The 26,379-nt window shown below is 39.5% G+C and overlaps 1 protein-coding gene across 10 annotated transcripts in view; it reads right to left on the bottom strand.

The window, feature by feature from the left end:
* Positions 1-496: 496 nt before the first annotated feature.
* Positions 497-26,379, bottom strand: part of plekha7b (pleckstrin homology domain containing, family A member 7b) — a 77,620-nt gene continuing 51,737 nt past the window's right edge. For 4 of the 10 annotated variants that reach the window (XR_002061975.2, XR_002061980.2, XR_002061981.2 and 1 more), the window contains 20 exons: positions 26,096-26,274; positions 24,223-24,651; positions 23,433-23,964; positions 21,083-21,166; positions 19,108-19,242; positions 18,286-18,354; positions 15,222-15,293; positions 14,018-14,098; positions 13,766-13,915; positions 12,277-12,378; positions 11,932-12,043; positions 11,540-11,739; positions 10,035-10,226; positions 9,835-9,952; positions 9,650-9,741; positions 9,233-9,451; positions 7,311-7,540; positions 6,120-6,253; positions 4,478-4,626; positions 497-1,168 (listed from right to left, as the gene is read on the bottom strand). Coding sequence is in view for 1 of the 10 variants with exons in the window: in XM_025906089.1 (XP_025761874.1) it covers positions 1,146-1,168; positions 4,478-4,626; positions 6,120-6,253; positions 7,311-7,372; positions 7,456-7,540; positions 9,233-9,451; positions 9,650-9,741; positions 9,835-9,952; positions 10,035-10,226; positions 11,540-11,739; positions 11,932-12,043; positions 12,277-12,378; positions 13,766-13,915; positions 14,018-14,098; positions 15,222-15,293; positions 18,301-18,354; positions 21,083-21,166; positions 23,433-23,964; positions 24,223-24,651; positions 26,096-26,274 (3,069 nt within the window). In the remaining 9 variants the exon portion in view is untranslated. The remainder of the gene's footprint in view (positions 1,169-4,477; positions 4,627-6,119; positions 6,254-7,310; positions 7,541-9,232; positions 9,452-9,649; positions 9,742-9,834; positions 9,953-10,034; positions 10,227-11,539; positions 11,740-11,931; positions 12,044-12,276; positions 12,379-13,765; positions 13,916-14,017; positions 14,099-15,221; positions 15,294-18,285; positions 18,355-19,107; positions 19,243-21,082; positions 21,167-23,432; positions 23,965-24,222; positions 24,652-26,095; positions 26,275-26,379) is intronic. The other 6 variants (XR_002061977.2, XR_003219527.1, XR_002061976.2 and 3 more) reach the window with 5 other exon arrangements.

Here is a 26,379-nt window from a genome sequence, read left to right as displayed (position 1 = left end):
GTAACATCAAAAGGCGATGCCAGCTGTGCCACAAAGACCTGCGCCACTAATGCAGCAAGGGAAATGTTTCATAAGTCGTTTGCACTCATAAGCTCCAGATAATGTTGCGAGAAAAAAAGGATCGGGACACTGATGCACTTTCTCGTACTCAGCGGGAGTCTGCTTGAAAGCGCTGAAATGCTCTGTTTGGATTCAGGACACTGAATTCTGCACTAACCTACTGCGCTATTCTCCGCAGAGGCACAATCGAACATCACAGGGGCCCACTGTGTCAGGGTGCCTTAGCCTACTCTAGCAGACATTTGGGTATTTGTTATGTCTGGAGGAGTCGAGTGAAAACTGCGGTAGAGTTTTAAAGTTCCCTTGAAAAAACAAAAGATTTTTATATTTTTTGTACGCAGTCTGAAGCTTGAGGCCATTGTACGTGGTGCTCGACTCATTCGAGCCAACTTCACAGAAATAAAATCAATGAAATGAACACGTGCGACAAAGCAAATGTTGTGTTAATAACTTTAATATTCACTTTTTTTTATAAACTTCCATTGCTTGACCTTCTCAAGTCACACAAAAAATATGTTCGAGGTTATTTTCATCCTGATGTAAGCAAAAATAAAATTTATTTTGGCAAGCCTAAAGGAGACTGGCAGTGCTACAAGTACATACATATGAGATTTCAAGTGGTTTGGTTTAAGAATATTATCTGAGTGTTGACAAAAATACTATCATCGTGACGCATTTAGTACCTTCTCGCTCTTCACATACCATTTGAGTTTTCCAGTTACGATCACACTGCAAGAAGAAAGCAATTCAGTCATGTCTTGAAAATATGATACAGTGCACAGTTAAAAGTGCGATAACTTGTAGAAAATGTCATTTTACTATTATGAGATTAACATTTTTTTTAGACATTTCCATATTTGATAAGCACAGCCGCTCCCACAGCGAAGTCCTCAGGTTTTCTACAGAAAGTTGCTTTCAGCAGCTTTGAAACACCTCAGTTAGTTGTTGCTGCATACATCTCAAGAGAGCAAGGTCAAGGCGTCGCTACCGTTTTTCTGTTGCTGCATATAAAAATGTCCCGAATCAAACAAAAATCCTCTTTTCTTTGAAAACCCAGTGGATTGTTGTCAGTGTGAAATAGCACCTCAGTGTCCAGAAATTGCTTGAGCTGGGAAGTGATGAGAGAGAGGAAAAAGTAAGCACAAGGAAAGTAAATATCAGAAACACAATAAAAACAAAAAAACTACAAAATGAGATAATGTTACAGTTTTTTTCAGTTTTTTATGTTGGGGTGGGGTTACTTAACAGTCCCTTCTTAAAAAGTAGCTTTTTAAAGATATAACATACCTGCACATTATTAAAGGGCAGTTAGAGGCCAATCATTAAAGGTATTGTCAGACAGAGATAATAACAGGGCCTTCACCGCGGTGCATGCATAACTTCATGCTGCCCAACATGCAGATTAAAACTAACACGTGAACTGTTACATGCAAGGGCTTTTTTGTGAAGAAACAAGTGCCGTGCATGTGTATTATTCTTAACTTTCACAACCCGACTGCACATTAAAGCTCACCTCCGAAAGCAAACCCAGAATATAAAGAAAGCATGCAGCGACATGAGTAGATAGTATCTCACATCCACATTGTGCAGTTCTGAAAAGAAACTATTCCACGCTTTCAGCGCCACATGAATGCTGCATTGCTCTGCAAGTTAAAGTTCATATACGTGTTTGTTATTGCGAGTGTTCATTTACTGTTTTGGGATCTGATTATTTTATGTGCGTCTATTTGTCAAAAGACGGCTGATGCGGTTAGTACAGGAAAAATAACTTTAAACAGGAAATAGCATTAAAATATCTGTGGCATCAAGTACTAGGTGATGGACAGAAGTTGTTGTTGTTTTTTTAATAAAGCAGTGAAATGACACGAGCTTTATTTGTGCATTTACAGTAACAACAGTCATATGTAGATTTTCTTCTGCCAGGCTACAGATGGGGAGCTAATTGGTGCTGAGGAATGCAGCTGTGCTGACTGCTGAACTGTCAAGGTGCTAAATCAAAAGGTGTCTCTTTTGTTAATTATACACAATGCTACAAACAGTCGTGTTCGTTTGAGCCCTTTCTTTGCACAGCCATCCATAAATATTTTGGCAGTGGTACAAAAAAAAAATTTACACACAATTATCACAGTGGGTTGAGCAGACTGCCTGCAGATGTTTGTTTTGATTATAATGGGAGCAGAGGCAGGGCTTCCCTAACCTAGAGGAGATGTGTTTCCGACAATCACGACAGCGCGGTGAGCATGCAGCGAGGTGCAAAGCACGCAGGAACACCTTGTTTTGGGGGAATTAGCAAGAAGCATTAGCACCGCAAAGCGTGCACTTAGGCCTTACTTCATGTTTCTGACTAGACAAATGTGTAGTGAATTCCGTTGTTCAGAGGAGAAGGAGGCGCCAGAGAAACGGGAGGAAGAGGAGGAGGTGGAGGAGGGGGTGGGGGAGGAGGTGTTAGGACGTTAACCTGTGGAGGAACTATGGAGAGAGGGCAAGAGGGGGGGAAAAAGAGAGAAGGAACATTTGTTGTTAGAAGCCAAAAGAGTGAAATTGTTTCATGTTCATGTTTTCCTGAAAAGAAATATAAGCATGAAACTTTTTAACTGTACTCACAGTTTCTATGTTGTGCATCTATTACACTCGGGATGGGAAATACGGATTAGTCCAATAACACTGCTGATGGTTTTTTATTATATTGGTCTTCTTAAATGTTAAAAAGATTTTTCGATAAAATTGGATCAGTTTTGGGGAAAATTTTAGTCATTTCAAACAGCACTTAAACAAAACAATAGTGCATTTTTTAAACAATAGTGAATACATGCATATGTATATATACATATATGTATCACCCGACTTTAACAGCAATGAAGTATACTAAAGAAATCTGAAAATGTAGATGTAAATGCAAATGTAAAAAACAGTTTTTTAAATAGGTCATCATAACCTGATTCGGACTGATTAATATTCATTTTTAAATAATCTGCTTATATTTTTTATTTGAAACTTTGTGTCTTTAATAAAAAAATTACAACAATATCCAAAATCCTCATCTAGTTCACATACTTTAAATTTGACATAATTGAGCATCAATAAGCAGAAATTTGACATTTTTTAAAACTGTAAAAGTAAAAATTCCTCCGTCGCCATCATCATCATCATTCACTTTTTTGTCAGCAGTGGTTTCCAGATCCACGTGTATAGATCCATGTACAAACAGGAACATTTCACCAACAGCATATTAAACTGTCCAGGATCTTGACATGAATATAGCTTCAGGTAGAGCGTTTGTTTAAAGGTATGTAATAAAAATAGCAGTAAATGCTTATAGTTTCTAGTGCTGTGGCTTGGACTTGTTTCCATTACTTGATCATTTGTTCATCTTAAAATAAAAAAAACAAAAAAACAAGAGGCACTGAACAGGAAGATCATTTTGTAGCTCATTAATCATTCCCCTGTACAAAATTACAGAATTGACGAGATCCAATGAATAAAAAGAATTTTTAAAAAATCCAACAATGAAAACACCTTTGCAATAAATACCACATGTATGTGATATTGCAGTGACGGATATTCCTGCTTTTATGCTGGAGTTACTGATGTCTCTCATGCATAATACTATGGAAAAGACTCTTCTTTTAATTCAAGGATTTGAAAGTGCACCAACATACCTCACTTTAACACCAAAGGAAGAGAAACTCATTGATTCAGTCTCCACTGACAAGATGCCACCAGTTATATTCTCTGGCATTTCTCTATGCTGGAAATAATGTTATAATTGTTGACTTTGCTTCACTGTGCATATTAAACTTCCTCACACGCTGACAGCTTGAGTCTTACTGTGTGTGACAGATATATATGTGTGTGCATAGGTGTGTGCGTGCGAGGCAGGCAGACTGACAATCTGCTGCAGCTACAGTGAAAATTAACTCGCCTGTCTGCTGTAGAGTATGAAAGAGATGAGATGTGGGCGCAGTGTCTTTTATGCAGGTTCAGAGCTACGTTCAAAGCGGCAGCAACAGTATGCAGATGTGGAGTAGAGTTTGACTGGGTCATTGATCAGATCACAAAATGGCCTCATCAAGCGATTCCTCCCCAGCCTAAAAGATCCTACATGGATTGCAATTAGAGACTATCTGAGATCCTAGTAAGGAATAATGTTCACTTATTAGGAAATGAACAGCCTTATTGCTTGACTCTGCACCTTACGCCCCTCCTCCTCAATCCAGGATTCTTGAAAGACTGCTTCCCTCTCTCTTTATCCCTTCTTCAACAAAAATATGTCAATACGATCCCAGGAGGAATTCCACTCAAGCCGTCAGCTTGAGTGGAGTTATTATATTTTTCAGCATTTCTTTTTTTGCGATGATTTTTCACACTCACGGTTCAAATAGGCAGATAATGGTTTCAAATTAGATGAGAGACCAACCTGCAACAAGTTTGCTCTTGAGCGAAGCCTCTGAGGCGAGAGCGTAGGACATGGTGATGATCCGCTCCTGTTCCTGCAGAGCTGAGTCGAGCGCCACTGGCACCTCTTCTGGCTTCTCCGCAGACACCGCTGGTGCTAGGTTTTGCACACTGTACAAGAAATGAACAAAAACCTCACACACCATAGAAATGTAGAAGGACCCTACAAGGAGGTCAGAAAGAAGCCTGAGATATACCAAACTGTCCAAAAGTCTTGGCCAAACCTCATTTCTTTATATTTTGCTATAGGAATATGAGAAAGAGGTGCTGTGACCTAATAAAACATGATTTTATGAATGAAGATATTCAAAGCTCCTGCTTGGATGTTGGTTGACTTTTGTCCCATTCTCTAGATCACTGCTTCAGTAAAGCTGAAGCTCTGTGGAGGCGAATCCATGACTGATGATGCCATCAGTCATCAATCATGCTTTTACTGTAGTGACAGTGTGTTTGGGATCACTGTCATGCTCAAAAATAAAGAAATTACAAATCAGATGCTTTCCAGATGGTAGTACATGGTGAATCAAAATCTGATGGTTCGTTTTTGATCGACATTTCCATCTAATTGAATAAAATCCTCAGCACCACTGGCTGAAATACAGCTTCACATCAGAGCCTCCTCTGTGTTTTACACGCACTCACTTTTGGAAATCTCAAAGTTTGTACCTTGCATATGGTGGAGTAGGATGTGAAACAAAAATTTCAAATTTGAATCAATCTCCCTATAATACCTGTTGTTTCTGGGTTTCAGTCCAGTTCTTGTGTAACTTGGCATACCTCAGACTTTTCTCCCTCTTTCCCTTCCTTAGGAATGACTTCCTGATGGATTGAAAGGACATATGCATCTCTCCCGTGTCAGGTATTTGATGGATTTTTTCCTTTTTCCTAACGGCATGACTTTCAGATACTGTTATTCTGCTGTAGATAGCTTTTTAGGTCTGCCGATGCTTCTTTTGTCGCTTTCAAATTTTTGAAGGACACTCTGAAGGACACCGTGCATGATATGCATGCCTTGGCTAATAGTTCTTTGGGAATTACCTTGTTGGTGCAAGAATACTTTTTTATGACACTCAATCTGTGGCATTTTTGTAGATTCTATTAAATAAATGAGAATAAATTAGTGACAAAGTACCTAAAGATAAAATTTAAAAATGTTTATTTGCAAAGTTTTTATGTGTAGAAACAAAACTGAATAGTACCTTGAGTTAGGTCACTTTTTAAAAAATATTTGATTCATATACATCCGTGTTAAATGGCCTAACAAACAAAAAACACATTCTTCTGCAAATAATCAGGTACAAAGACTTGACTGAAAATGAGTAAAAAGGCAGCCAGTCTGCAAAGAAAAACTTTGAAAGAAAGGCTGTTACTCAAGATCATTTAAAAAATTACAAGAAAGCCTGACTCTTAGGGTCCAAAATATAAAGAAATTAGGGGTGACTCAAGGCTTTTTTACAGTCCTATAGTCCAGAATCTTCAGGGCCTTGAAACTGATTACATTTGCTTGACTAGTAGTATGGAAACACTGGTTTCCTAAAACACCAGTGTTAGTTGAGTAACACTCCAATGTAACTTCAGGGTTTATTTTGTTACACTTCATCTACCTGGACTTTGCCAAGATGCTTTTGATGCGCTCCACCTTACGATGACGCTCCTCCACTTCTTGAGGACTGAGTGGCTCCTCAGGCTCCGAGTCCACGTAGCGCTCTGGAATCGACACTTTCTGAGGTTTGGACAGCTAGAACACAGATGTAGTGTGTGAATTAAGATGTTTGCCACTTTATTGCAATCCCTACTGTGTGGTCAAAAACGATATATGAGTTCACTATAGATGCAATGCAAGTTGAAGATTTGTAATCCTGAAAATGATCAAATAAGCATAGAACAAACTGTAATAAAACATGGAGACTAAATATGCAGAGATGTGCCCTGAAGTATCTTTAAAATGCTATTTTCATTTTAGTGCAGGCAGAAAGTTTCAGCACTTGTATAGCTTCACACAATGACGTTTATCTGCCACATACTAATGCATACTTTATACCGCCAGCATCCAGCCTATAGCTCATTTCTTCAATACCTATGTAGAAACAGTGCTGCAATACTTTCTGACACTTTTCACATAATTTCAGCAGCAAGTTCGTCTGCCAGCAGTCTAATCAGGCTGCCTCAGGACAACATTGTGTAGGAAATGATTAATTATGTGCCACGTTTGCTGGTGCAGGTGCTGTTTATCTGTTGCTCATTTTAACATATTCCTTAAATATGTTAAGGCCTTTCAGTATGTGCCTTTTAGGGATTCGTTAAAATATCAGTGCAACATCAGTATCGACCAATATTGACTGCTATCAGCCAATCAGCAAAAAAAGACGAGTGACATTTATCGAATGGAAATCTGTTGTGTCCCATTTGATACAGTTAGGTATTTTTAAAATCAAGTTTATTTTATTTCCCTCAAAAAAGGGAGAGAAATAACAAGAAAAAGTAAACAAACAGAAAAAAAAATGTCACCTGAGAATTTAAAGATCAGCAGCACAATCCACGAGATCCAATCCATGAGAATATTAAAAAAAAGCTTGGTTGTGGCCCCTCCCATCAACTTAAATATTCCTTCTGTAAATATTTCTGTTTATTCACTTTCAGTATTCATTTTAATAAAAGAAAAACTCCTTTTTGGGGTGATTAGCTTCCCTTTTTTTAACTTTCAGTGCACTGTTTTCCCCATTTCATGTTATTCCTGTGTTGACTTTTTCCCTGTCAGCTGTATTTCTTATTTCAGAAAATGAAAAAAAAAATACCTCTTTGTTAAGGTCCAGGTCATAGTCCAGAGGTTCCAGGTCAACCTCATGGGTGGGAGGGGGGTTGTGGCCGTGGAGCGGAAGGTCAGCCATTCATCCGAATGCGAGCGGGGTCTCTCTTTGTGCTCGGGAGGTCTTTCCTCCCCCTGGACACTCCTAACTCCCTGAGCCTCCTCCCCCTGAACCGCCCTCTCGAGTAACTGCAGGTCAAACTCCTGCTCTCTCTTCCACTGGACAACGCACACAGGAAAAATGTAGACTGTGAAACAAATGAAAGGGTGCTTCCACCAAGTTTTCTTGACTAAAAGAAAAAGTGAAACTTGTTTCACTTGCGTTCATGGTTATATTCATGGCACATATTACCGTCCTATTCATAACATGATATTAAAGATTGCAGAGGGTTTTAGGTGCAATGTACAATATCCAAATGTGTGTGTGTGTTTGTGTGTTTGTGTGTGTACAAGTGTGAAAAGGTAAAAAAAAAAAAAAGAGGGCACATGCATAAATGAGTATGCATGCTGATATGAAAGATCTCAAAACACAGCATGCTAGAACTCTATAAGTGTGACAAGAACACAGCACTTCACTCAAACTGATGACAAATTCAACAAACATAAGCAAGTTGTACATGTTTACAGAAAAAAATGCAATAAATGAAAAAAAAACATGCCAATGACTTCTTTAGAAAATATTTTTTATTTTTTGCAGTCACATTTGTAAAAGGAAGGATTCCTCTAGCCAACAGTAATTAGCAGATAAAACACTGAGCAAATGATGCAATCGCCTAACTTACTGTATGTTGCGATATGTAATGTGCTATTAGTATCAGTACATCAGCATTGCCCAGGAAAAGTGTTAAATGGGACAAGAGTTGGTCCCAATCTATAAAAAGTCTCATTTCAGTTTTATCTTCATTTAAATTTAAAACAAACCCCCCCAAAAAAAAATCAGGTGAGAAAAATGGTGCGATGACATTGACAAGAGTGGGCTTAAGAATGTAATGCTCAGTGTATGTAAATGTTTTGGTCAGTAGAATATAAGTAGGCACTTTCTTTCTCTCTGCCTCACACACACACACACACACACACACACACACACATGCAGACACACATATATGGACAGCAACAGCATGGACTTGGGCTTGAGGAATAACTACACGAGGAGAGACAAGACTGGTGAATAGACAGCTGGCTGCTATGTGACAACACAAAACACTTCAACGGGTTAGAAATCAATGTGGTAGTATAGTGTTGATGTGAAAGAAAAATGAACAGGTCAGTGAGGAAGGCTGAGAAATGATGGATAAAGCAAAGTTAGAATCCATAGCAGAGAAAAGGGAGAAACACAGTGTCTGAGGTCATTAATATGTTATATGTTTTATAGCCAAGATTTTGAAAAAGAAAAAAAAATCATCACTATTTGATGTAAATGTTATTATCTGCACCTCATAATAAACACTTAAACAGTTATAAAGGTGTGCTACTTTTAATGCTGCAGTTTGTTGTAGACCAGAAACGTATCTACTTATCTGTATAGGTCTTTTTTACCGAAAGGCATTTAGGACAAGCACACCAGAAAGGCACTTGGAGACCACATTCTCCACCTAAGTCATAATATTTTTTTCTTAAAAGGATCCAAGTCTGCAGCTCAACTGAATGGGTTCTTTAGGCCAAATGACTTTGGCGAAAAAGACCTACTGAAGCCTGAAAACAACACGTGCTGAATAAGCACAGTTAGAGCCATACAGTGAAATGCCATACCGCACTAACTTAATAGTTTAATATAAACTTGGTAACAAGAGGAGCAGAGACGAGACCCACTGCACTCAACACAGGCATGCATTACTGCTGCAGACCGCCACTCTCAGTTTGGTTGTCGTCGTGCGTGAGAGTGTGACGTGTGATGCTGCTCTAGTAACATACTGATCCCAAGTCTGCTGAAAGCGGGCGTGAGGATGACGTGCGTGACGACGAAGCGGCGTGGCGGTCTCCGTGACTCAGGGTGCGTTTGCGCTGGCGGACGAGGGCCTTCTGGTGCCTCTTCATCCTCTCCAGCTGCTCATCGGCGCTCATCTTCCCCCTCTGCTGCTGCTGCGCCGGGTCCACAGAGTACAGACGCTCCAAGGCACTTTTTGGTCTCTCCTGAGACGAGTGGGAAGAGAGAAAGATGATAACAAGAGCAAATGCATGGCAGACTTTAGACTGGTGGAAATATTATTAAAATAACATTTTTTAATTGCTGTTAAATTGCTTTTAAAATGCTTGATTAAGTCTTATTAATATAATGAATGAATATAATCTGGGGTTGGAGTGACATGTTCACTCTGTTGTTACCCCCACCTTTATGCCAACTGCTGACGTTGCTCTTCGGAGGGTCACGTATGAGGAGATGTTCGAAGACTGATTTAACCTAAGTGAAGATCCACCCGTTCCTGAGGGGAAGACAACAGATATTACAAGTCTGTTCTCGTCTTCACAATATTCTAAAGCGTTATGGCGGGATGAACTGACTGTTCTCTATGTACCTCTGCTCGGTAATGTCTTGTAACCTCCGTCATGCCCAGGTGTTACAACACTAATGTGACTGGAGCCATCTCCAGCTCCCATGAGTTCTGGATCACTCAGGAAAGGCCTGAGTTCCACCTGACATATACGAGTGGATTTAGATTAGAAACAACATGAAATCGAAAATGCAAACACAGCAGTACACACAAGCTCTGCGTACCTTGCCGTCCCCGTTTGTGTACTGCCCAGTCTCTCGGTCCCTTTTACGTTCGTCTGACTGACGTTTGAGGCCACGTACAGAGGTGTGTCTGATGACTGTTGTCTCCCGGGGCAAGGGAGGCACAGCGGGGGGATGCTCATCGGGACTGTAGAGCTGAGGTAGAGGAGGTCTGGGAGGCACATCTTCCTCATTCTGCGCACAGAATAAACGTCAACTACTGAAAACAACTGAAGAAAGACTCTGCAAGGACCCGGAATAACAAGATGAAGAGTTCCTGAACAAGTAGCTCTATAGACTGTGACCCTGATGACAGTGGCTATGACGCAAGTTACATAGTATACAGTCATACAAATGCTGTTACACTTCGACTTCCATCACACATTGGTATAAACAAAGCAGGATTAATGACAAAGATACGATTTGAGGTTATTTAGACTAAGAATTGAAGATAATAAATGTCCAAAATGTATAAAATTTGAAATACACATTAATTATTTTTCTGCACTTAATAATCCATCGATTTTCTTGACTGCTTATCCAGTTTATTCCAGTTGAGATTAGGTGAGCGAGGCAGTACACCTTAGACTCAGTGCACAGATTCAAAAAAAATTAACCTAACCTAGAATTTTTTTTTCGACTATGGAAGGAAACCAGGGAAATCTGACCAAATCCACAGACTTCATGCCTAAACCATAATGCAAAGTTTGCATTTGGTCACAATTTGGTAAGCAGCAATTTCCAAAGTTGTTATATGATTGCAAAATAAGCATGCGGCGACTTTTCTGCAACATTTCAGTAACACTATAGACAACACCTGTGATGTTACGCACAGTTTGGATAACTATGATTAGATTGTCAAATATAACAGGTTTTTAACACAGTTTTGGAAATTTTGTCACAAATGTAATATATCTTAGTTTATCTTGTAAAGTTGATCAAATGGGGATCAGTGTTACTTTTATACATTTGTCTCGCACAATTTGAAAAGCAAATTGAGGAAATTACATCTTATCTTACTATAAATTAATAAAAAAATAACAAACACTGAGGTTACAGCCCTAACTGCATTTTTCTTGTTTGATTCCAGCTTCGCTTATTTGCTAAATATCACTCTCATGTTCTTAACTCACTCAGTTTGTTTTATGCAGTGACGCATGAGCACCAGCAAAAATGTTTACTTATATTTATTACTTGGCTAATTAGTGGCCAAATAAGGTAAATATTCACTTTTTTTCTTTTTGCGTTTTGGACTTTTGGACATTATTTCACATTTCTCTATTTCCTGACACTAAATTCAGTTCATTTATCAATAGGGGTAAATAGACTCATTTTAAGGAAAGTGATAATGGGTTGTTGCAAACCTCCAACTAGAAAAAAGGGAAGTTGAAAATCACAGACTACAAACTGCATTTCTGTGTATTTAACCAACCAAAGCTGAACACACAATTGCAGAGAGCACATGATTAAACAAACCAACACAAACCAGCTTAAGTTTATTCACTCACCCACTTAGGCCCACTGATGACAGCTGTAGAATGGTGTAATGGCTGCTGGCTGAGACTAGAGGAAAGGGTGGGGGTGTGGCTACTGGGACTGAGGTGGGGGCTGTGCTGCTGCTGCTGGGACAATCTCATCTCCATAGCAGACGCGCTCCCAGACACAGAAGGCACTGATGACACTGACACCGAAGGCACAAATTTCCTCTCTGGGGAATATGATGCACATGATCACATGACAATAATACACACACGCTGTAAAGACAGCACTTTTTGTTTCCTATGGGAAACGTTCAAGGGATTGGTAACAAAAATATGACTGTAAGCTTTAATGAGAAGATACAGTCGCAGGTCCACAGCGATTTGCTTTGTAGACATGGAACCTATAGCGCTTGCCTCACCTGGGTTGGTAACAGAGGAGATGGTGACTTTGTAGTTGGCTTTACTGTTGCTGAGACCTGCGATAACATCCTCAATCCTCCAAAGCTCCTTTCTGATCTGGACCTTCTCTTGCTGCTCACACAGAAACACAGAACCACACACACACACACACACACACACACACACACACACAGACATACAGACACATTTTCATATTTTACAGATTTTAATTAGAATCCAACACATGATCCTCTGAACCAGTTCTTAGCTTTGTCTGAGTATATGACGTCAGCAGTATGTAGCTCATTCCCATTCAAAGCGAGCGACTGCTTGTGGGAGTTAATGGAGATCACTGAGCCACAGACCTGAGAAAGATCACAGCGGCTCATCTGTCCCTGCAGGGCTGACTTCAGCCAGTCCACGTCTCTCTCAAGCCGGCTGTACTCATTCCATGCGTTCTCCATCTCCTAAAGAACAGAACATATCACGCTCTGTGTTATAATGCCAAAAAAACAGTGTTCAGACACTGTACTTAGCTTGAGAATAAAAAGTTGTTTTAGTGGCGCATCTGTGAGCTGCGGTTAAGACCAGGTGTGTTAAGTTAGGATTTTTATGATTTATCACTTTTTTTAAATTGCAGTGTGCACTGACAGACTACAACCAATGCCTGGAAATGTCTTTAAGCCAAAGACACATTTGTTTGCTTTCATGTAATCTTGCGGTTTATTTGTGAATGTTCTTTTGAAACTCGTCATTTTCATTTCAACACTAAATATTTTGAATATCAGTGAACTTTTTGACCAAATATGTTTTTTTTCTGAGTGGCTGAGAAATCTACTCATTTCTTTGTAGCCGTAGGTTTGTCCCTAAGCACTCATTTTGATAGTGACAGTCATCCTGAAACATTGTGCCAGTTGCAGAAACCATAAAAAAGGAACAACTAAAAATAGAAGTGAACATCTTGTTTTCAACCAATAAAACATTTCTTTAGTGGCATGTGCTTACTGTAAGAGCCTGAGTAGTTTGATCCCTTACCTGCCAAAACGTCAGGGTCAAATGTCAAAACAAGGTGTTTCCAAAAAACTGTACTAGCCAAAAACTCATTATGTCTCAACAATGGTGTACAGGGTTTCCTAAACAATGAGAGGAAATAAGTAGTAGAGAACAAAAGAAGAAGTGGTAGGGCAAAAAAACCTATCTATAGCAGATGAATAATATCTAAAAGTCGTGCTCTTAAGAAACAGCAGAAAATCTAGAAAACAAATCAAAGACCCGACACAGGACATGAAACATACATCTGGTCCTTCTGCTGTACCATCTCCTGTTCACTGAAGCCTGAAATGGTCTCACTGGAAGGGTAGCTGTCATTTGTTTTGCATGGCAATGATGCCAAACACACTGTGAGTGTAGCAAAAGCATACAGATATAAAAATCACACAAAAGAACACGATCAGTCATGGATTGGTCTCCCCAGAGCCCAGAAATCAACATTACTGAAGCACTGTGGGATCATCTGAACACAGAACGGAACAAAAGGGAGCCAACATCCAAAGAAGAGCTTTGACCTTTGACCTATGTCCTTCAAGAAGAAAGATATCGTTCCCAAGAGAGTTCAGACTGTGTTGAACAGTGGTCATACCAAATATTGACTTTCAAATTTTTTAAAATTGTACAAACTCTATATTTCCATGTATGTACATGTTTGCACGTGCACATCAGTGCACATATTTCACATTTTCATAGCAGAATATGAAGAAATGAGAGGTGGATGAAAAAGTCTGAGCCAGCTTCACTGAAGAAGGAGGCTGTAGTTTTTGCCATAAGCACAATGGACTTGTGAATCCTGGGTCTTACTGTGGATACTTGAGATATTTCAGCCCTGATATGGACCACGTCCTCTTGTAGTAATTTCTGCTGATAGGCAATTTTCTCAGCATGAGCTGGCTGATCTCTGTAGTCCTCCATCTGCTGGTGGGAAACATCCAGCACAGACTCTAACTTGTCCTACACCAGGGGACGAAACACATTGTCATAAACACAAGAAGCCTTCATAGACCACACAAGAACACAAGCTGAGATGTTCAAACAAATATATACAACTCAAACCTTGTCCTCTTTCAGAGTGCGTATCCTAGCCTCTAGCTCCTGTAGAATCTTGTCTTGTTCACACAGTCGACTTAATTTCACCTAAAAGAAAACATACTGAAACAGTGAGAATGGAGGAAAACTCAGTTCTTCCTGTCGCTTCTGATAATACGGCAGAGTGTAGACAGAAAACAGCAGAAAATAAAGAGATAAAACAGTGCCTGAGATTTTTAGATACGGCTTCTGTTTGCAACACCGTTAAACTCTTCCATTCTTGCCTTTGTTCAACTCTATTCCACAATGCACCCAGATAAGACAAATTGATCGTCTCAGTCTGTCAATACGGCTCATCTGTGTAAAAAGCTCAAAGGAATTCCTCTCATCAGTGCAGTGCCAGATATCAAAAGGCTCTATACTATCTAGTTTGGGGGTGAGATCTGGTAATACCCATTATGAGTAATCATAATCAAGAATCCATATTTTCAATTCACTTTTGGAGAAAGCCGTGTTTACTGAGAGTGACAGATTTGTTTTCCCAGAAATGGGTTATGTGTTTATGAAAACAACATAAGACTGCCTAGTTCACAGTCTTTCTCAAAACAGTGTTTTTTTTTTCTTCTCAGATCTATTTATCATTCTGTTCAATTAATAATTAAGCTGTTTTTATTTTCGCTGCCACATATTGTTGTTTTTAATTGCATGAAATATTCATTGTTCCGACAAATTTTACTGGCAATTTCTTATAAATTGTTAAAGTGGAACAATGCTAATGATGAAAAGCCAGGACATCCATCTTATTTACCTCTATTCAGCAGAAAACAAAGAATGAGGAAAGCAGAATCTGGGAAATCAAACTGAAAAATTTAACAGCTCAACATCTAAAACTCCCATTACATGTATTTTTCCCTTTAAATTGCAGGGAGGAAAATAAAAGCTGTGGTCGATACTCTCAGGCCCTCACTGTGCTGCATGGATGGGTGTCCCCACAGTGTTGCAACGCAAATACGTTCCCTTCCCTCTACAGCCTCTGTTTACCACAACTTAAGAACACACACGCAGACAAACCACACTAAACACACAGTAAAGTCAGACTAAAGTCAGCCGCTTCTCTGTAGTGGATTGTCAGAAGTCGGAAACAGATCTTAGAGGGGAAAAACAGAGAAGGATAAACAGGGTGCTTATCTGACTGTTTTTGTAAATCCTGAGAACAGAATGATTTACTTACATCAGCATCACTTTCTGCTATTTTCACAGGCCTTGATGGTCTTTCTTTCTTTAAACTGTCACGTCCAGTAACCTAAATTTGAAAGAAAGACAAAATAAAAAACTGAAATACACACACACACACACACACACACACACACACATATATATATGTAGATATATAAAAGATTTCTAGTTTACAGATAATAGCAACTATATAAATTTCCAACACACAGTGAGACTGATACACAAGTTAAGCCGAGTTTATTAAGGAGGAAAATAAAAGAAAAAAAACTGGTACAAAATTGGAAAAAAACAAAAACAACTTATTATAGCTTCATTCAAACATTTATGCAGATAGAGTTTCTACATCTTTGTGTTTGGAAAAACCCTAAAGCTCTTACGCTGCTATTTACAGGACGCTTATTACTGTAAGTTAACAACCAACTCCTTAATATTACCAGTATGGGAGAAAAATGTTTTTTTCAGATTTTGTTTTTCACATCCATGGTTTTGAATGGGAACGTTTTAAGTGGAGACCTAACAAAGGCGTTGATTATTAAAATGCTCCTCAGCCTCCCTGGGAAAGTCTATGCCAGAGTGCTGGAAAGGACCCTCGGATACAGGAGGAACAATGCGGTTTTTGTTCAATTGTTTATAATACTTGGATAAAAAAATCAGTTGTAGCCAGTGACGTGGACATCATCAGATGATCGGTTAGGGGTTCACTGAAGCACCCTTTGGTCGCTGCTTTCCATCCGTTCACTTCCACCTATCTAGCAGGGGTGCTGAAACCTTTCCCTAGCCCAGTGATGGATTTGAACCCAGCAACGTCTTGCAGTGAGGCAACCGTGCTAACCACCATGCTGCCATCTGCACTGTGACACTCTTCAGAATTCATCCTGTTACTTCCATCACCAACACTAGTGAAGCAGTTCTGTTGGCAAGCATATACTACCAGGCCATTACACTGCCTCCGCCACTTTTGGCACATCATGTGGTTTGCTGTCCAGCGGTTTATTCTGCAGAACTGTGCAGGCTCCTTTTCTTGTGTGTAACCAGTAAACTTCTATATTTACATACATTCTTAAACCACCTTGTCGAAAGTGTTTTTTGCTTGACTGGATGTTGGAAACGTGTCTTCCGAGCCTTTTTGTGTTGCTGAGGTGGGCAGTTCATTTCCTATTTTCTAAGGATGTACCAGATTATAGATTTGGAAACTATTAAATTTTTTTCTTTGTGACAGATTTAGTTTGCTTCTTCAGTGAAATGATGGCCTCCTTTACCTGCAATAACAGATTATCTGGACCTCATATTGAGAGTACCGGAGAACAGCAGCCAAGTCCAAGTTCAACACTCAGAATCAGCTCCTGATATTTTTTCTGCTTAATTTCTACTGAAATAATGAGTGAACAGGCCTGATGTCACCAAGTATTAAAAACAATGCTTAGATTTAGAATTATTTTAGTCTAATTAGCCTGTGAAAATGGGGAACCATGCATAAAATGCATGTAATTCCTGAAAGTCTGAATTTTAATGACATCTATATGGTTTAATTTAAAGTCCATCGTAGCAACAAAATTACTAAAAAAAAAACAAAACAAAAACAACATTTTCCAGAAACTTATAGACCTAACTAGCTCCACTATAGTTGTGATATTTTTCTCTTCTGATATCAGTCTAATAGTTCAGGGTATCTACCGACTGCCGGTCTTTGCATCGCACCCGGAGGTTCACAAGATAATGACGCAGAGATTTGTCAGCCACTTGTCTATCAGAGTTAGTAATTTACAGAGATGAAAGGTTGATTATTCATATATCGCCCACATTAGGGTCACCACACGTTGAACAGCAGTATGGACCAGTGCAAACAGGCGAGTTAGTTAAAGGGACATTCCACTTATTTTACATGTCATGGTCAATTAGTAGTCTTGTGGGGGTATTGCACAGTCTGTGAGAAAAAGTTTTATTATGTATTCTGTGGTTGTGGAGAGATCGTCATGAAGTCTGGGAAAATTATTACAGTGATCACCAGCATATTTTTTTCTTGGCTTCGGAAACTATGAGTTTTTAAAAGAAAGTCTCAGTTTCATTCTTGGGGCACTGAGTTTGAAAGGCGTGGGTGCTTATGAGTTAGGACCAACTATGCAAAAATCAACTCAAAATAAACAAGTTTTGACTATGTTTTTTGTAGTCTGTCCCTTTGCCAGCTTTAATTAAGTGCATTACCAAGTATCTGTAGGAGTTTTTGAAGACCATGGCAAACTTACACCGCTGCACATTTTCATCCATTTCCACTAGTTACCACAATGAAACTATGACCCACCCTATAATTCGTATTTACTTTGCTAATACATAAAATTTCCTAAAGAGCCTAATTAGGCCATCTGTTATGCTCTAACAAATAAAACAAAAGCAAAAAGTCAAAGAGACATTCAGTACAGTTAGTAGTGCTTATTAGCATGCAATTCAAAATCTCAGTGGTGAGTATCACACGATGGATGATCGGATGAAGGGATTCATGTGTAAAAATCCTGCATAATTTACTGGGATGCGTCACATTCCATTTAAAAAGCAGTACAATGGTCTATATCACTTTGTATGCACATCATCCTCACATTCAAGCAAAACATGACGTGGGCATTTCAAACACACTGATCTCTTTTTGATCTCTTTTGAACCCAGAAAGCAAAAAGTGTTATTTGCTGTACTGCGTATCACAAGATGACTTCCCTCAACTCACTTTTTTTATTTATTTTTTTACTGATGCGGAGCTGCATCAGTAAAACACTTCAACACTTCAACATCATTATTACTTCATACCAGTTTCACTGGACAATTTTCAGGATTTATCAAAGCAAAACTGAAAAGTATCTTTTTCTTTATCCTTAAATTGATCATTTGTGTAATAAGAAGACAGTTATGAGACATGTTAATTCCATCGTAAAGAACAGAAACAGAACAGAGGACAGAAAGGAAAAGAGGGAAACAGGGAGGCAGATGTTGGAGGCAGCGACAGGAGAACAAGATTGTAGTCCAGAGAGGGGAGGTGGAGAAGAAGATGAAAAAGATAAAGTGCCATTTACTTTGTTGGGGCCCACCTTCAGATCTAGATACTCCAGGTCCTTCTTCAGTTGTATGTAAGTATCATCAGCCTTTAAATGAGCAATGGAGAGATAAATCATTTGAAATGAAGCTGCAAAGGATAATGCGTGATCAGATGACACTTAGGGCCTTTATTTGGGATTTACTAGCAGAACTTTAATTAACTTGGTCTCAATTACAGTGCACTTCTACCTCTGTATTTTTATCTACAGTCAAGCTCTAATTAAGTATTCAAGTAATTGTTTTGATCTGGTTTAATGTCTCATGTATGACCTTATGCACAACTGAGGAACACAGACATGTGCATGACATGTGGTCAGACAGAGAGTTTATATTTCTTCATAAGCGTGGAGGATGGCCAGAGAATGGTCGGTTGCTAAAAACTGGGTGGAGTCGTCGCTGCTACTCTTACAGCATTGTGCTTGCTTCCCAACTACACAGAAATGTTCTAATAATCAGACATTATATTCTTATTGTGGTTGTGCAAGGTTATACATCTATGAGACAAAGCGAAGTGTAAAATACAGGCACGGGCCACAAGCAACATGCTCCAACCATGGCATATCACTGTTTACAAACAGAGTCACACAAGGCTCCGAGTATCCATAATATATAACTGTTAATACAATACAAGTCATGTCAAAGTGGTTAAATGAACAAGACATCCAAGCAGAATCAGAAAACCGCACAGTCTGTAACGATGATGGGGTAGTAATGTATGGGAATGGCTGGGGAGCAGGGGACCACAATGCACTGGCAAAGGATGCACTGGGCTGCATTAGGGAAATATGAGGGTCCCTGACCTGCATGCTGGGGCCTAGAAGGCCGTTGTGCTGGTGGTGCTGCAGGTGAGCGAATGCATTGCTGGGACTATGCGCACCAGCCATCTTGGCCTGGTGCCTCCGAAGCTGAATGAGGAGCAGAGTCAGCTCCTCTGGCTGTAGCGTAGCCCGGGTTTAGGGGCCAGTGAAAGCACAGAGGGATGAGAGGAAATATTTCATAATCATCTGGGCAGTAAAGTGGCTGAGCTACAGTAACTGTGGAGTGTGGCAGAGACACCAGTATACTGCTGCCTCCAGTAATGTAACACTTTATGTGAAAGGTACATGAATTGTCACCTATTCATACAAAACTTGACACATTAATAGCATTAATTCATTTATGAAAAACTCTAAAGAACACATGTTAAACACCAGTACCTCATCCTCACTCTTATCTAACACTGTCCCTGCCACCAAATATTCCAGATATTTTATACATTCATTTTTGTTATTTTCAGTATTGTGCAAAAGTCTTGAATCACACCTCATTTCTTTATATTTTATTTCCAAGAAGCTAGACTTTTTCAGTAGTATTGAACAATCGCTCTTCCAAAGTTTCTCTGTGGACATTTGCTTTTTTCACTCAGTTTTAGTCCAATCCTTGTACCTGATCATTTTTAGAGGAATGTTTTTATTGTTGTTGTTTGTTGAACCACATAACACTGATCTATGAATCATCTGAGCATAAAGGGTCAAAGTCAGTGTTGTCTCTAAACACAACAGCTAACTGTGTAAGCAGATTAACAGTATCTGAAAGTCACTTCCTTAAGAAACAGGGAAAAAAATCTAGCAAAGACCTGCATTAGACATGCATGTGGCCCTTCAGTTGATCCACTACTGTCACCGAAGCCTCATCAGAAACATCTCACTGGAAGGATGGCTGTAGAGAAGCCATTCTTAATAACGCAGTCCCAAACACACACTATCAACATAGATAGACAAACACACAGTGGAATGCTATCAGTCATGGATAGGCCTCCCCAGATCTCAATATTATTAAAGCAGTGTGGGATCGTCTTGACAGAGAATAGAATAAAGGCAGCTGACATCCAAAGAAGAGCTTTGAATGTCCTTCAAGAAGCCTGGAGAACTATTGCTGAAGACTATTTAAAGAAATTAAATGAAAGCATCTCTAGGAAAGTATTGTATTGTACAGGCTATTGTACAAACTTTGTTTTTACCTTATATTCTGTATTTCAATAAATCACAAAAATATGAAGACATGAGTGGTGGCTCAAGACGTCCGCACAGTACTTTTGTACATATACTCTTTTATTATTGTAAAGTCTGTATTTCGTGGGTGGAGCTAAAATGGCAGTGAACGTATGCTCTCTCAAATTCTACATGTTGCCATCATGACTTATTAAGTACAGTTTCTCGTGTTGTTGTGTTGATTAGTTACTATAAAAATTACTTACAATATTTCACTGAGCAGTTTCATCTTCAGCCGATCTGGATTATCTTCATGTTTTTTTGTCAAAATCTGATGTTATAAATTAATTAATTTTGTATATACACAATCCTGTGTATATCATTTAAAAAAATCATTTTATATAGTTTATGTTCTGGATAGTTTCTTTATACAGTTATATTTTTACACGGTTTTACTTTAATTAATGAATTCATTTTTTCATGCATGAAGTCATGAATGAATTCATGATAATTCATGTACCCTTAACACAATGTGTCCTAATAATACCTGAAAATGTAAAACCTAGAGCTACACAACAAAGACTGTCATGTGAGGATGGCCTGCTGTGCTGTTATGTTATCAGGAACAAAAACACTGGAACAAATTCTACATGCGATAATGTCACAGACAGCCCCCATTAATTATGTTTCCAGTTCTTACCTGGATTCATTTTCCTAGACTATTATAACGCTATGTTAACATTATAAAACAGGCATTTTTCATATTGATCCAAGTAAGTAATATTAACGTAATAGACGCTCATACCGTTTTGCCATGCAAGCTGGGAGCACTGACTGTGTGTGTGATGTAGCCCATGGCTGGCACGGACCTCCTCTCTATTTGGGAAGTCTGTGGAGAAATGCAATTCGTGCACTTGTTAATGCAGATCATATAGAATGAAATCAAACAGAATATCTAATTTACTAAATAATCTTCAATAGTGTGTTGAAAGTGAGATATGGATCACTTTATCACACCGAGTCAAAGTTAAACCATTGCCTCCAAGTCTGCAAACAAATTTGACTACACAGCAGATTTATTTTTCCATCTATCCTTTTCTCGCTTTCATCACTCCTACTCTTATCCGAAACAAGGTGTGCCCTGAGTTTTTAGATGCTACAGGGCTCGGAAAAATTTGACGTTTTTGCTTAACACACAGAATTAGCGAAAACCAGGCCCACTACAGAAGCTTAAAAGGACACAAACAACAAGAGATTTAATTAACTACACATAAATTATACTAAACCTGCTTTCTTAAAATAACATTTGTTTGCTACCAGCAAGAGAAGCACTGTAAGCCATTCCCTTTGAGATTCCCATGCCACAATTTTTTTGCTGTATAATAGGTTTTTTATTTAAATGCGAGATCAGAAGAAAGAGACCGCTGCTGATGTTTGAGATACAGTAGAGATGTTTATAGGGTGCTGAGAAGCCCAGGGCAAATTGGATTAGCTGCTAATAAAACATACTTCTTAATGATATTCCACAGAGGCACACGGATCGCTATTACTTAAGTGCACTCCAGCCAGAGAGCACCATCAGCCTCTGAGATGCTGGGTGCACCAAAACTAAGTTCAGTGCCAACTAAATTTAGTTCCCATAAACATCGCTCCCTAGCATAGTCACTGTGGCTACCTTTGTTAAAAATGTATCCTCTAGAGGGTTTTCCATAATTGCGCGTCACTATATTTTATGGTTGTAATTAGCGTCTTGACACTTGGTTGAATCATGGAGGAAACAGAGCATCTGCAACACTTTGTTTACTTGTGTAAGGCCAACGGGTTGGTTATGAGGGTTGTGTGTGTTGGCAAATGTGGTGATGGTTTGGAGGGAGATTTTTTTCACATGTGGAGGGTGTGGTGGGGAGACAGAGCAGGGTGTGGATTACAGGACGTGCTCCTGGGCTCCGTCTCCTGCGGCGGTGGCGGTGCTGTCTGAGCGCTACGACGGTTTGGGGGGGACGGCAGAGTAGCGAGCTTTTACTCGCATGCGCTCACACCACCTGTGGAGTAGGCCTGGGTGTGGACTGTGTGAATCTGCAAACGATTCACATGAGCATCAAAGTGTGCGCGCTGTAAAGTCGGAGCCTTCTCAGGCTCCTCGTGCGATCTTCCCATGGTGTCCTTGTGAGCTCACAACATCCTTCAAGTTGTGACACCTCACATCCACTAGCTACCATGAGAATGAGACCTTTGTCATTTGGCTCAGAACATGTGAAACACTGAGTTTTACTTCAGTCCCATGTCAATGACAGGCCACTGCTGTTTACTGTCTCACAGTATCACCAGTGTTTAAAGTCCAATTACTGAGTATCAGCACATAAAATCACAAAGGGTGGGACTTTCATCTTTCCATCCAACACTATGTACAGGTCTCCATCCAAGCTTACTATGGGAGAGAAACAACACTGTGAACACACCGGCTAGTCCCCTTTCACACCATCACTCCCCTTTTCCACAAAAACTCCGCTGTTCCCATCATTCAAGATACACTAAAGAGATTAATTGAACTAGCTGGGAACACAAGTTTTATTTTCAGTTACTCTGCCATTTATTTTGTTCGTTGGTCAGTTAATTATTTAGGTAACCAATCAGTCAAAAGACTTTTTGTTTTTAGATAAAAGCAAAGAATGGAAGAAAACTTCACCAGTAATTGATTAAAAATGTTACTGAGCAAGCAGAAACTCTCAAGTGTTTGGACTGTTGAAAGGAATAAATTACATTGGCGACATTCATCACTGTGAATGGCACATCATATAAAATATCCAATTAATAAATGTCCTCTTACACAGAGGAATAAATTCTTTGCTGGTTTCAATCTATGGAAGGCTGATTAAAAATATGGAATGACACGTGCACTATTCTTACCTATTATATCGGAACTACAGCTTATCATCATGTAAATGAAAGTAAAAACTGGTATTTGCAGGTTTATTTAATAAAATGGATATTAAATTATTACTGTTCATTGAATGCAACATTTCTCTGTGCATTTATGATTTTATCCTATTGAGTTTTTTAGAAATAGAGTATTAAGAACTGCACTTAATACTGTAAATGTACAAATCTGACTGAAAGAAAGGCAAACTAAGCGCCTCCTTAACTAGGTGAGCTACCTGAGAAAGATGGGCACAAAAATGCCCGGGTGAGCTTGATCTTGTGCTGTCCCCTGGTGCCAATTCATCCAAGGGCCTTACTGTGCGTCTGTCTGAAGGAGTGTGTGGCCTGCGTGGGGACAGGGGCTTGAAGGACGATGGTGGGACTTCACATGGCGATGGAGGAACAGAGATGGAGCGTGGCATTTCTACAGTAACTCTGAACGATGAGGAGTCTGTGAAGTTGGGGCCAGTGTAAATAGGAGCGGTGGGGCTGCCGTGACGAAACTGCTGCCGCTGCTGCCACTCATACAGCTGCCACACCATTCCCTCCTTGGTGGCCATTCGTTCGTCAGTGGACATGCGGAAGTGGCTGAGCCGGTCATGGGCGTACTTGTAGTCACTGGGCAGATTGCATGTTGCTGGAGGAGAGCTGCTGCCACAGGGTAGACGGGGAGACTTTGGCAATGACTGATAGGTGACATCTGCTGCACTTGATTTGGGCTTTAAAGGAGGAGTCCATCGAGGGAGGTTGAACTCAGCAGAGGGAGCACTATGAAAGAAAGAAAAACAAAAAAATCTTTTAGCTGTGTTTTTTTTTTTTTTTATCTATTATAGAGCCATAATGAGGGATAATGCTTTAAATAAGATAAAATGAAATTCAGTAGAAAGATTAAACCAATCTAATAAGTGAATCCTCATAAAAGCCACTAGAGGGAGGCATAGACTCAAAGTTTCTTTGTCATTAGTCATGCTGCTGTTATAGAGAAATGTTAGTTGATTCAAACTGATTGTGTGAAGTCAGACTGACCTCTTCGGGGGGTCTCCTTTTTGAACTTTGACCCAGTGCTCCACCTGAGCCAACGTGTTCTTCCTCTGAACATGCTTCTCAGTGTCTGCCCTTGTAACGAAACCCCTCTGATAGACAAGATTTCCGTTTTGTTCTGGTGGCAGAGCCACTTGGATTACAGTCTTTTGTCCATTCTTATGGGCAGCACCATTAACAGCGTCTGGAGACAGTCTCTCTACTCTCTCCTGTGGGGCTGTCTGGCTGGGTTTCCCCTGGATCTCTAATCCATACCTCACCTCGTCTCCATGAGCCAGTCTGATACCATTGCTCTGAGCTTCCCCTCTGTCTGTCCTGTTTGCACTTTCTGGCTGAGATGAGCTCTGGTTAGTGTGGACATGGTTGGTCTGTGGGACCGCCTGTTGTGCAGCTTTCTCTGGTTTCTCCACCTCTCTGTAAAGACATGACATAGGATTGATATGATATTAGATCGATGTCAAACCTGCCAGTAAAAATGTAAATACAGTTTCACTGACGTCAGATGATTTTCACCCACACGATGAATAAATACCACTTAGTGGTAATTTCCAAGAGAATTCATATGGTTAAAAAAATTATAACCAGCTGGTCATTTTTACCCTGTCAAAAATGCCATTTTTGTTCATATCGCCCAAAGTTGTCAGTGATGCAGGGAGATTATGCCTTTACTGGACGAGACTCAGTGTCGCAGGAATGAGTAGACCGAAGAAGTTCCCAGTCCCTTTTTTTTCTTTATGAAGTTTTCACTAATTTTAGAGGCTGTTTAAGGTCCCCTCATGACACTTTTTTAATGATACGCATAGGGAGAAATAAAAGAAGGGTACTTCAGTTTGCCATGTAATGTTGTACTTCAAAATATTCTGATGGAAAATAATATGTTTTATCAAGTATATTACATAAGGTCAATTATACCTGACATTAGTGTTACAGGGTTATGGGATTACACAGTATTAATCAGTGGATAGAGAACACAATGGGAACTCTAACCAACCTTAAGTGGTCCTTAAGGTAATTTCCCAATCCATTTGCAAAGACACAAATCCAGAGCATGGGGAGTTATTCATTAAACATCCAACTGCACATTTTCAAAGGAGATAAAATGGGGGGAGTGAAACCCCAGTGAAACCCCAGACTACCGGAGTAATATCACTCACTTTATCTTCATCAAATACTTTAGGTTAGAGCACCACCTTTTAATGCATTGCAACTTATTGCTCCATAGTTTAAAACATGTATCCTTTATTCCTGAATATTGGATTTTCTTGGTATGTTATTTACAGTTTCACAAACTTCATACAGTTGATGGACACTAATGCCTGAAAGGTATTTCGCATAACTTGTACTTCATTTCAAAGAACAAAACAATGGGATTTTGAGTGCTTTCCAAAATATTATTAAAAAAATAGGTAGTGATGTACATTGGTCTCTAGATGGCAACATTGCACAGATCATTTAAGCTATGCAGTACAGCCTGCTAATGTAAGATAATTCCATATACAGCGAGTATCTGGCTATATATTTTAGAGCATTTCTGCCCTCCATTAAATATTTGAGAAAGTCTACTTTGCAGACACAGCTGGACTTACAGCTGCAGAATACTGAAGTTACAATGCAGCCCATTACGGAAAACATAATTTTATTAGTGAAATATATAGATACTAAAGAATCTGACCTTCAGGACTGCAGTATAACAGTGCTGTTAAATCCTTATGGCATGATGCACTAGCAAAGGTTCTAGTTGTTTTTGATCGGGACATCCAGGCTCCCTTTTTTAATATAATCTCAATAGATATCCAGTTCTGCTGTGCAAACTTACACTAGAACCCCAACCAACTGAACCCAGTAGAGTGAGACCAACCTCTTTATCATGTGACTCTGCTGCATCAGCGCAGCCTGGTTCATGGCCCGGATCCAGCCATTCATGTCCTCCTGTGTGTCCGCACTGAAGAAATATGTCCGCATCCCGCAGTGTTCTGCCTGTGAGCCAATCACAGAGTTCTTATTGTAAATGTAGGAGCGCATTCCTGTATGGCTCGCCTATCAAAGAGAGAGAGATGGGGGATAGAAATGAGAGCGTCTCACTAAAGGCAGGAAAAAGCTGCCAGACAGGCCGATAAGTGCTTTATTGTTCAACGATCGCTG

This window comes from Oreochromis niloticus, linkage group LG1, assembly GCF_001858045.2.
Source record: "Oreochromis niloticus isolate F11D_XX linkage group LG1, O_niloticus_UMD_NMBU, whole genome shotgun sequence".
NCBI classification, from domain to species: domain Eukaryota; kingdom Metazoa; phylum Chordata; class Actinopteri; order Cichliformes; family Cichlidae; genus Oreochromis; species Oreochromis niloticus.
The sequence above is the reverse complement of the archived record's forward strand: the minus strand, read 5'-3'. Positions and strand labels throughout refer to the sequence as shown.